We start from the raw sequence: 12,213 nt of genomic DNA on the forward strand, positions 1-12,213 counted from the left end.
AAACCAAGGGCTCCTGGTTTGTGTATTCCACGTGCACCAGAGGAGTGGTCCCAGAGGGATTGGGCAGTAGAAATTTTAAAAGTTGGACAACTTGTTTTATTCTTTGAGCCTCATCCTCACCCCTCCCAATTCTTTACTGTTCTGGCAAGCTCTATCTGATGGTGACGCAGAGTTTGCATCACCAACCTCCACAAGCAGTATTGACATTGTACATATGCACAGCAGTTCTGCTGATTGGTCTCACACTTCAAAGATAGAAGTACAAGGTACACTAAACGGTAGGGGGAAAGAGACAAGGAAAGGTATACACCACAGCAGTGCCCAGATATTTCTCATGCAACATACTAGATTGTTTCTAATGTGCTGTATCTAATGTATTACAAATGTCATTTGATATCCAGGTGGTGTCTCTCGTGCAATTACTCAGTGATCCATTCTATCGAACACTTGAAGGTTTCAGAATGCTAGTGGAAAAAGAATGGCTGTCATTTGGTCACAAGTTCAGCCAGCGCAGTAATTTGACTCTCAATTGCCAGGGGAGTGGATTTGCTCCTGTCTTTTTGCAGTTCTTGGATTGTGTTCACCAGGTAAGTTGAGCAAATCTTTATCTCTAATATAGATAGATGCAAAGTGCCAACATTCCAGGGTAATGGACAAATATATTAGAAAAAGAGGAACATGTTTTATGTTCTCAGTAGGATAAATAAACTTAGTGTGACAGAAAAATGTGAAATTAAAGCTGTTTTCATGGTAGTAGTGTAATGTACTTCTACCATACTTCTCAAAGAAAGTATAAGCAAGTATCCACAAATCTGCTCCATAGATGCTATGCCTCTGCTCCTCTGGCAAAAAGGACTCCCCCTAGCTCTCACTTGCAAAGCAGTTTGTAAAGTTAAGTGACAGCAGCAGTCTATTTCTCTCTTTTTTAATACATATTTTCCATATCTCAGCACAAATTAGAGAACTCTAAAGCCCTCTTCATTGCCATAAAGCTTTGGGGGGAGACGGTAGCAAGTTGGTGGCAAGCACAAATAGTGGCTGCCCGATAGGCCAATCCAATATTTGCAGACACCTGCAGGTAAGATTTTTCTACATTTGCAGAGCTCACTGGTGCTAACCCATCTACCTGAGTCAACACCAAGAAACAAAAATGAATATGCTGGATCATCCAGCTCAGTATCATATTTCCAACAGAGGACATGTGGTGCACAGATCAGCTTGTAAACAGGATGCGGTGGTGATAGCCATCACTTGTTAGCTCCTGGCACCTGAAAATCATAGCCATGATGCCTTGTACATGAAATGGACTCTAGCATTGCACTGGAATAACTACTTTTTGGATTGTAGTCTTGCCTATGTAGAACATGGTTTTCTAGAATTACCAGTAATTCATTCTGCATAAAGATGACAATGGAATCCTTCTGTTTCTTTATTTTGGATCTGCTGTGCAAATTCAATCAGAAGCAATAAGTGAAGGTTTTAATGGCATGCCACTTTTAACACGCTGAATGAGACTGGAATGATCCTGTGGAAAAAAGCCGTCCTTGTTTCAACTAGAAAGAACATATAAAACAGGGATTCTTAAATTAGAACTGCATCATCTTACAAAAAGCCATTGTTTATGCCAGTATCTCCAGGTGTCAGCTGAATTATTAATGTGAATCATTATTTCACAATAGCAACATCTGGTAGATCTTGTAGATGTTTCTAGGAAGACAGAATTTGTGACAGTGATGTCACACTAGAAAGCTTCCATCACTTTCTCCAGAATCCCGTGTCAGTTTTAATGTGTTGTTATAATGCTGCATTTGCATAAAACTTTTATCTGTAAAAGTTATTTCTTCTCTTCCTACCTCTTTCCACTTCCCCACCCTTACTGTAGTGAGGAAAAGTTACAGCATATGTTGCTGTCTCAGCCATGTGTGTTCTTTGTAGGCTAGGCATAGACTGGGTATGATCCAAAGGTACATCTAAAATGAAATCTCACTGAAATGGTGAGAACAGCTTCAACCCCACTACCTCTATAGTGACTATTTGTGGTAGGGATAGCCAATGTCTGCCTTCTAGATGCTGTGGACTCTCATCATGCCTGCCTGCCAGATTTGAAGAAAGCACTAGGAATTTGGTGGTATAAAAAAAATGTTTAATGAATTGTTTTTGTGGGTAGCTTTTTCCCTTTCATAGTATTATCATCAACATCATCATCACTTGGGAACTTATAGGTCTGTTTTCAAAACCCATTTGGCATGGATGCACATCTTCAGTAAATGCTACTTATCCATTTTAAGTAATTAACAGAAATGGTAATTGTCAGCCTCTTTTTCACCTGCTCCATTCTTTTCCTGCAGAAAAAAGGACAAATTACATATTATCTGGAAGATCTGTGAGCGACTTTACTTTCCTTCTGTGGGCAGGCAGCATCTGTGGGAGGGGTGAAAAGTAAAGCACTCCTCCCCCACTACTGCTATCAGATTTTCAGGACAACACCCCCCCCCCGGCTGCTTTCCAGGTTTTTGGTTTTGAAAAAAAACACCTAGTGAGTCAATCACAGATTCCTTGTAACTCCTAGTACTTGAAGAAATATTGACTTCACTTTTAGCCCACTTAAACAATAATACCACATTGCCCTAGTTGGCTTTAATACAGTTCCAGCAGACAGTGTGGTGCAAGATTTTCATTGCTGTTATTGAACCAAATCTGGAATTTCAAGGCATTGCAAATATTTTCAAATAAGGCCTGCATGTTTATGTCCCCGTCCCCCCGTCCCCCCACTTTCTGTCCCATGATTTGGTTTGCAAGAACTCTCAATGCAGCTAGCAACTTCATAATGATACAAGGTATGAAAACAAAATATCAGTCTTCAACAAATCAAACTGAGATGCTTTTGTAACAACTTTTCAAAAGTGGCATTGTGGCATGATGATGAAAATAGCAGTAACAGTAGATTGTTTGTTTATTAAGACCACAAAATTTTAAAACACATATTTGGAACCTTTCCCTAAGAGCACTATAGTGCTTTGACAGAACTGATAAAAACCCATTTTAATCTAGCAGTTATAAGGTTGTAGCAGAAAAGCTTGCAGAGGGGCCTGGTCGATGAAAGTAAGATAAATAATATATTTTGCTGTTTAAGTTTAGGTTTTTTAAATAATATATATTATTGTTGTAATATATGTTGCTATCATTTGTGCATTTCAGATTCACAACCAGTATCCAACAGAGTTTGAATTCAATCAGTATTACCTGAAGTTTGTAGCATTTCACTATGTTTCCAATCGATTTAAAACATTCTTGCTGGACTCAGACTATGAAAGACTGGAACATGGTAAGGATCCCAGTTTTGCTGGTGTAACTTTTTATTTTAATTTTAAAGCACTGACTAAAGTTAACATTGAAGTTGTTGTAATATACCTGCCACCCTTTGCTATCTTGAAATTTGTTCTGTGGCTGCAATCTTATACATAATTACCAGGACGTAAACTCCATTGAACTCAGCAGGCCTACTTGTGAACAGACATGTAATGGATTGCATTTTATAGCTTGTGACATTGGAAGTTACCTATGACATTTAGAATTCCTGGCAAGTAGCTCCTTTTCCTAACCAGGAAAAGGAGGACACTATGCCTAGGAACCACATATCCACACTGCCTAGACCAGAGCTTTCCAAACTGTGTGTCGCGACACAGTAGTGTGTCAGCTGCAGTGGGTAGGTGTGCCGTGTGAATGTTCCCCATGCTCCTCCCAGGGCTGGAAAGGGGCTAGTTTAACCTCCTGTTTGCTAGTAAAACTAAATTACTGTGTTGCGAAATGGTGCATGTCTAAAAAGTGTGTCACCAGCATGAAAAGTTTGGAAAGCTCTGGCCTAGAAGGTAGAGCTCAATATGTGATATCACCAAAAGTAAAATGTGTTCATTGCTCCCAGATAAGTCCTGCCTTCAGAGCTTTGAAGGCTTCTATTCCCTTTGGAGCCCCATTAGAATGAAATTTTATTTTTCTCACTTAAGTAGTTCACATCGCAGAATTCAGAGGCCAGGTTGCTCACCGGGCAAGATGGTTTGAGCATATAACGCCAATCCTGTCAATTACTGTATTGGCCCAAATATAAGCTGCACCCGAATATAATCCACCCCTTTAAAATTCAAGGGGAGAAAAGGAAAAAAATACTATACCTGAATATAAGCTGCTCCCTTAAAATTCCACAGGCACTGACACCCGTTTCATTTTACCATATGTCTGTTTCAGCAACAATACTGTAAAAGCCAATTTTTGTAAGGTTACAAATTTAAGCCGTACTTTAACTTTTCACAGTCAGAATTTGGGGGGAAAGTGAGGCTTATATTCAGGCCAATACAGTAGTTTCTGGGCCCAATTCAAAGTGCTGGTTTAGACCTATAAAGCCTTAAACAGCTCAGGACTACAATACCTCAAGGACCGCCTCTTTCCATATGAACCTACCCAGATCCTGAGATCATCTTCTGAGGCCCTTCTTCATGTGCTGCCTCCTCCACAAGAGGTCCGGAGGGTGGCAACTGAGAATGGGCCTTTTCTGCAGTGGCTCCCTGCTTGTGGCATGTAAGCAAGTTGACAGAGGAGTCCTCGTTTTTGCCACAATTTAGTGCTGCTAGTTAACAGATATTAGCAGTTAAATTACACTGTGATGTCACAGGCAGCTGTTAATAAAAGACAGCTGAATTTCTTACAATTATGTTTATATCTGAAAGTACTCATGACACATAATCAGATGCATCTTTTCCAAACTTATAGGAAAAGAAAATAAGCCTTAGAAGGTCACAAGCTTACGTATAAGAACATTGGAGAACAGGGAGGAGCTCTCTAATGCTGTCCCTCACTGGCCATTGTTCTGCTCCAAACCCCGCTTCTCTGCTTAGGCATGCTCAATTGGATATTTTTACACGCAAACCCTGTGCTGTAAAGGTCCTTCATTTTCAAAAGTTATTTTCACTATCTGGCAAGGAGAGTTCTTTCCTTCAACTTCTTATGTTTTCTTGTTTTCTAGGGACACTGTTTGAAGATAAAGGAGAGAAACATGGCAAGAAAGGAGTTTGCATGTGGGAATGCATAGACAAAATTCACAAAAGAAGTCCTGTTTTCTTCAATTACCTCTATGCACCAGCTGAAACAGAGGTATAAAGCAGAAAGGTTCAGGATCTTCATTATCCTGGTACCTGAATAAAGTTTGGTGTCTCATTTGAGACTTTCATTGAGTGAACTACCTAGATGACCTGAATGTTTACTAGCATAAACAGGACTACAGAACCATGGCCAAGATCCCAAGAGCCTATCCAATGGCTGGGGCATGCTCAGTTGGATATTTTTAGTTCTTTAACAAGCAAAATCCTGAACTGTGAAGAGCCTTCCGTTTCAAAAGCACTTTTCACTATCTGGCATGAAGCATTAATGTTTTCCAAACACAACTACCTGGGCATGAGGAAGTAATTGTGCAGTTTGCTTTTTTTAGGAGAGGGAGAATAACAGCTTTGGTTCTGCAACCTTAAGCTTGTGTTGTGGGGCAAAGGTGTACAGACAATGTAAGGCAAGCATATTTCCCTCTAATTTATTTGTGCCTATTACTAGAATATCCTATAACTCTGCATTAAAACAGCAACTTGGCTGGCAGAGCAGCAAGTAAGGCGCTGGGACATGGTCTCAGGAGGTGATCTCATGCTAATTCTTGAATTTAAACCTAGTTTTACTACTGAAAAGCTATAGCTTTGTTGGTGACACAGTTATAAAGGTACATGCCTGGCACTGTGGAAAGAGTTGAAACCAGGATCAGTAGAACTAGTGACAGCTCCTCATCACAAAATCTTCGAACCAAAAATCTGCAAAGCTATTTTTATTGAAACATGTATATTGGTGGGGTTTCTGAGTCTATAAATAATATTCAGCATATTTACTTTAATAATATCACCCATTTCTATCAGCATTTTATTACATCCTTTCAAAAGGACCTTTCTGACCTATTTTGCTAGATGAATGACGAGCCTAATATATCCTTGATAAATGGAATTTGAAAGAAAGGGAGGGCTTTCCAAGGTTAGAACTGAAATAAAGAGATAATGTACCCCCTGAACAGTATGGACAAACTGAAATTTGAATTTATTACCCTAATAAGGAAACTGAATATTTATCTTGCTCTTACAATTGAGGCAGCTTGCTTCAGCAATGCAAAAAGTTTGAGGTCAGGTATGTTCCAGATGTTATCTATAAAATGTTAAGTACAGAAGAGCAGCTGAAGTAGTGCACATCAATTGGCCTTTGAGGAAGTGGGGACAATGATACCAGAAAGCCATTATGCATTATTAATCTTCTGGCATTAATTTCTACAGGCATTAAAACCAAATGTAAACATATCCAGTCTTAAAAAGTGGGATTACTACACAGAGGAGACTTTGGCTACCGGTCCTTCTTATGACTGGGCCATGGTAACTGCAAAATGTAGTACCTTGGATGAACCTGACCAAATGGACATGTCACCTTCCCACAGTAAGAGGAAAATTGTCTGGCCATGCTATGACAACATTAGCAAAGTGCAGCCAGATGCCATCACCAGCCTATTAAATGTGAGTATAATTTTTTTAAGAATCTATTGGTGTCAGGTAACATCCATTCAATTTTTAAAAATGTATTTCCCTTAAGAAAGCAGAAATAGAGCAAAATGATATTTTGGCTCAAAGGAAAGACCACTCCTTTTTCTGAGTTAGGATTGCCTATGCCTGTTTCCCAGACTAACTGAAAGCCAACCAATTGTCTGTAGAAATTAAGTTAGCAAAATACAATACACTTTGGATGTTAGTCCTTTTCTGGAAATATTGAAATGTCTGTGAGTGGTCTTTAGGATATTGTCTGTGAAATGCCCAATTTGGAGTATTTTTAACTATTTCACACAAAGAACTTATAGCTTCTCTCATTGTACAACAGAACTGCACTGGCATGTATTGGTTAGTTTCATATAAACTCCACGTCTGCCTAAACTAAGTGGAGCTGCTATGTAGTGTGGTTATTCTGCTAACTTCTAAGGAATAATAAATTCCATTGAAAAATGGTTAGGTAGTATCAAGGGTATTGAATGCAGACAAGTGTTAGGAAGATGTGTTTTAAAATCTTTAAAATAGTCTTTATAATAAGCAGCAGCAAGACATTTTCCTGAACTAATTGCTATTTTAAAGCAATAAAAAAATGCATACCAAACATATCAATTTGGGGGGCAGGGAAATGCCTAAATATTTTCAGCTTACAATCAGTAATTGCTGTGCTTCCGTACTATGGAAAATGGATTCAAAATTAGCCTATAATAATAGTCCATGTTCGGCTTTATATACTTGAATTCAGTTTTTTCCTTTCTCTTAGCATATGATCCTTCTGCAGTTTAGAAGAAAGAACTGTAATTTAGCAGTAAATAAAATGTGGTTTTGAAACATAATAACTATTGGCTCCAACTAGCTATTTATGACATTTTCAATGTTCCTAGAACAGGGGTTGGCAACCTGCGGCCCATGGGCCACAAGCAGCCCACAGGGGTTGTTTAAACAGCCCATGAGCTACCCCCGAACCAAGCCACCAGCTTGGCGAGTCCCCGCATGCTGCGCTAAACCGGCAGAGTGGGGACTCACTTCCGCGGTGCCGGAAATTGCGTCTGCACAGATGCGATCCGGCCCACGGAGCAATCTCCACGGGAGTAAACTGGCCCAGGTGAGGTAAACCTTGCCAACCCCTGTCCTAGAATTTATACTTCGCTTTAGAACATAGAGGCTTAGATCCTAACTTTTAACCCTGTGAACAGAAGGAGAGCTGTATTTGCAGAGCACAATGCTCTTTCGGGTCATGGAGCTAAACATTAGGCTCCGAGCCATACCATAGCAGATGATTTCCTAAAATTAGAGTTTTGAGGGCATTTCTTGCCACCTTATTTTCAGTGTTCTTTCTCTTTTGAAACAGAAGATAATACAATGACCAATAAGCTAATACCTGTTATAAATACAACGCTGCATTTTTATTAAAGGATTAAGATCAAATGTTTCACAACAGAAGTTCAATAACAAGCAATATGCTCTTATTCAATTTAAGTAACAAAAACTTTGATATTAGCCAATGCTGCCATAGTTTGTTTTATTACTGTGTGTCATGATAAGTTAACATGAACAACACTTAAATGGGAAAGCTGGTTTAAAGGTATAGCTGACATTTACTCATATAGTATCTTTCACAAAGTTTTGTGTTCCTTGTGCTCCTGCATTCATCTGCTTATGGTTTGTTTCAAGAGAAACAAACCATGAGCCCAAGTTCAGACAACATGATAAACCAGACTATGGCTTGTTTCATGACAGCCCAGCAGGAACAGGAACAGGAACACGAGAGGAGCCAAGTATCCATGATTTGCTGCTCATTCGCATTAAACCATAGCTAATTTTAAATATTGTTTAATCAGATGCACAAATCAAACGCCTATCTCACGAAAAATTCACACAGGAACATACATTAATAAAATGTCGCAAGAGGCTACCAAAGTGTTCAAATTCCCAGTTTCACAACAAGAACAACTTACAGTCTGGCATACATACTAAATAAGTTTTTCTGTTTCATTTTTGTTTTTTATTACAGTTTGGTACTGTTCCTTAGAAAAAACAGGGTAAATGTTACTCTTGGCAGTTTGTAATATTGATGTCATAGCACTGGGCCTGAATTTTGCAAGTACTCTTTTAAAAACATATCCAGCCCTTTTCATCATTTTTCATCATGGCAAGCAGTTATAGCTTTTGTTTTAATGATACAAACAAACCGTCAGAAATATTTAATGTCAGGAAAAACCCCTTCCATTGTTTTCAGGAAATCGAAAGATTGGAGAACAAGTTAAATCAAAGCCCAGAAAGGTGGCAGCCATTGTGGGAAAAAGTCAAAGTAAATGTTAAAGAAGATACAAGGCAGGACAATGTAAGTGGCAGAAAGCACACTGATCAGTAATTGCATTCCTTCTTCAAACAAAGACTGGCAAGAGTTGTGACCAAAGCACCTTCTGAAATTGAATTCTTACCTGTTTAAAGTAAAAGTGGCAGTTTTAGATTTGCTTAGATCTGGACTTGCACACAGTGGTGGTTTTCCCTTCTTCCTGGTTATTTCTAATTTTAAGAATTTTGTGAAATAGTTATACTCTTTGTTTTGTCAATGCATGAAGAAAATAGTATTGTCTAATGAGGTCAGCTATAGTAATTCAGCTCCTTACACTTTTAATTCACTCTGTGAATTGGTGTGCTGTACTCTTGCCAAAATGTTTTAATGGTCACTGTGGTTCTAACTTAAACCAGCCAGGAATCCCAGTTTAGAATGTTGCTTTGTTGAAATCTTGACTACCCCTCCATCTTAAAACTTCTTGACATTTTATCACTTTTTCAAAGCATCGGAGACATCCTTCTGGCTCGTCAGCAATCATGTCTGCCAATCTGCATTCTTATCAAAAGAGGTCTTTGTTACATCTACCAGACAGTGGATTGGGTGAAGAACAGAACACCAACATCTCGCCCTCCAATGGTGTGGAAAGGAGAGTAACTACGCTGTACAATCAGTTCACATCAAAGAATGATGAAAATAGGTAATTTGAGTGGTTAGCATATGATTCACCTCTTTTTCAGCCAGGAAGGAAAGTCACATCCATTTCTTAATCTGCTGTTTCAAACTGCAGTTCATCAAATATAACAAAAAAGTAATCAGGGTATTAAAACAATACCATATTGAAATAGAAAGCCTGACAAATCAAGTACAGACAACTAGCTACTATCTCTCTTATAAATTTTGCTATTTTAAAATACTGTTTTATTCATATTATTTACATTTTTTTCTTCAAAAGAATTTTGAGGTAAATCCTTGGCTCAAAGAAGAAACGTTTCTGGGGATGTATGCTGACTATTTAATGCTTTTGAGTAATGAGATACCATTTATTAAATCTGCATTTTTATTTTCAGCTTAATTCATAAGTATGTCCAGAGTGGCTGGGGAAACTCATTAAATTATTATTTACAATCTAAGGCATCTGGCTTCTTTCCTCCTAATGGCTATATTTCATTTAGAGGCAAGATGCTAGTTGCATTAAGACTCTACACAGAGAAATAATTGCTACATAGTCTGGCATACAATACAAACAGTATTTTTGATAACAGATAAACACTTTAAACCTCATGGTTATCCAAGGATCACACTATTCCAAATGCATTGACCTTGTAGGGATGTATGTACAATTCTCATTAAAGAAAATATGGATTTAACTGCATGGATTTAACGAGAAATATGAGGTAATTACTGATACTGATACATAAATGCTTACTTAGGTGACACTAGGGAGCTTGAGAGTAAATGCATATATATATATATATATATATATATATATATATATATATATATATAATCTTTTCTTTTCCTTTCCTTAAGATCATTTGAAGGTACACTTTACAAAAGAGGAGCTTTGTTGAAAGGCTGGAAACCTCGTTGGTTTGTGCTAGATGTTACCAAACACCAAGTAAGATCTACTTCTGTTTTCTAATAGAATAATCTTATTATTCGTACAAAATAAGTTTTGCAGAGACTGCAATAAATAATTATACCACTAGGCTGAGCGGGGGGGGGGGGGAGAAAGCAATTGTACTATCTGATCTCCCTGCTTACAGATGTTTCTTTAAGAGGCCTGAGTTTGGGCACCTTCAGTGAAGCAAGGAGATGCTTTCTGACGTCGGCCTAGAATCTATGTTTCAGAAAACAGCAGCAAATGAACTGCTCAGTTTGTGTGTTGAGAGTTTCCACAGCACCTTGTACATAGGTCCATAGAACTGCCTTGCTAGGTGAGACCAAAGACCTAGTCTAGTGGCTGTCAAACAGGTGCTCCTGGGAAGTAGTACTGGGCAGGGTATGGTAGCACACCCTGTTTTATTCCCAGCATTTGATCCTGAGGTACGCTGCCTCTGAACACAATAAATTCTGCAAGTTAATCACCCATGGGTGGCTCCTCAAAATACAGTCCATTCAAAATGCCTAATTATAGCTCCTGAGTTTGTAACATCTGTCTATGTTTATTATGTAATCTCTCACGCAGAGGACAGTTAGATTTTTAGGCAATCAAAGATCTTTTTGAAAAAAATGTTCCAACCCCAAGGTGAAGCTTTGGGTGCTCTGCTGCATCCCTCCTCCCCTAAAGAGACTGGAATTGATCTAGTTATTTTATTGCATTTATATCCTACCTTTAATCCAAGGAGTTAAAAGCAGCATACATGGTTTTCCCCTCTCCATTTCATCCTCACAAGAAGCCTGTGAGGTAGGTTAGGCTGAGTGAGTGGCCCAAGGTCACTCAGTGAGGTTTATGCCGCAGTGGAGATTTGAACGGTGGTCCTAGCTCTTACTTCAACTCTCCTAAATATATCACACTGGCTCTTGGGACGTGTACGGCCAGCACCGCTGAGTTTGTGAACTGAAGTGCCTTTGAGTGGAATTTTGAGAGCTGCCATTGAATAATACCTCGGTTGATGTATTTCTTTGCAGAATTTATAAGCAGCAAGTTGCTCCAATATTATTGTAAATTGCAGTCCACCCAAGTCCTAGTGGTTCAAACTGTGAAAACTATGGCAATTGTTAGGTTCTCAAGTGTGTAATCTGTTTGTTGTTCCTTTGCATAGTGTATAATTTTCTTCTTTCGTTACTAGCTAAGATATTATGATTCTGTTGAGGATGCATGCTGCAAGGGCCATATCGACCTTGCAGAAGTAGAAAGTGTGATACCTGCTTCACCTACTATGGGTGCTCCAAAGCATGCTAATGAGAGAGCATTCTTTGATGTAAGTATATTGGCTACAGACCTTGGACTACTTCATATTAGCACCAAAAATCCCTACTCCCTCTGTGTGTTTGCATCTGTCTCTCAAACACACACACACACACACACTAAGCAAACTTCATGTTTTTGAAGTTTTCATCAGATAGCCTTAGTCCCTTTTTCCATTTTAAGAAAACTTTAAAAAAATAAAATAGATAAAACAACACTGCTGCTAAGGTAAGGCTCTTGATTGACGTATATTGGTTTTACTCTTGAATGCTGATAAAAGAGCACACTGCTATTCATGTCTGCATCCTTTTGAGTATGAGTTTCAGCATACCTACTCAAGTGTAAGGCAAAAATGTCCTGAATATTCTGCCTGTCAAAGTAGAAATTACACA

General features: G+C 38.6%; 1 protein-coding gene and 1 long non-coding RNA gene across 6 annotated transcripts in view; one reads left to right on the forward strand and one right to left on the reverse strand.

The window, feature by feature from the left end:
• The window catches only part of SBF2 (SET binding factor 2), a 230,333-nt gene that overhangs the window by 213,725 nt on the left and 4,395 nt on the right, over positions 1-12,213 (forward strand). For all 5 annotated transcript variants that reach the window (XM_083476221.1, XM_083476222.1, XM_083476223.1 and 2 more), the window contains 8 exons: positions 402-587; positions 3,199-3,325; positions 5,018-5,145; positions 6,351-6,584; positions 8,848-8,952; positions 9,414-9,607; positions 10,441-10,528; positions 11,703-11,834. In XM_083476221.1, coding sequence (XP_083332347.1) covers positions 402-587; positions 3,199-3,325; positions 5,018-5,145; positions 6,351-6,584; positions 8,848-8,952; positions 9,414-9,607; positions 10,441-10,528; positions 11,703-11,834 — 1,194 coding nt within the window. The remainder of the gene's footprint in view (positions 1-401; positions 588-3,198; positions 3,326-5,017; positions 5,146-6,350; positions 6,585-8,847; positions 8,953-9,413; positions 9,608-10,440; positions 10,529-11,702; positions 11,835-12,213) is intronic.
• On the reverse strand, positions 4,693-9,404 carry LOC310695183. The gene is made up of 2 exons (XR_014519969.1): positions 9,242-9,404; positions 4,693-5,022 (listed from the first exon to the last, which is right to left on the reverse strand). It is a non-coding gene; the product is annotated as an uncharacterized lncRNA (long non-coding RNA).

This window comes from Podarcis liolepis (genome assembly GCF_965112155.1).
Source record: "Podarcis liolepis genome assembly, chromosome: 1".
Classification (NCBI taxonomy): Eukaryota; Metazoa; Chordata; class Lepidosauria; order Squamata; family Lacertidae; genus Podarcis; species Podarcis liolepis.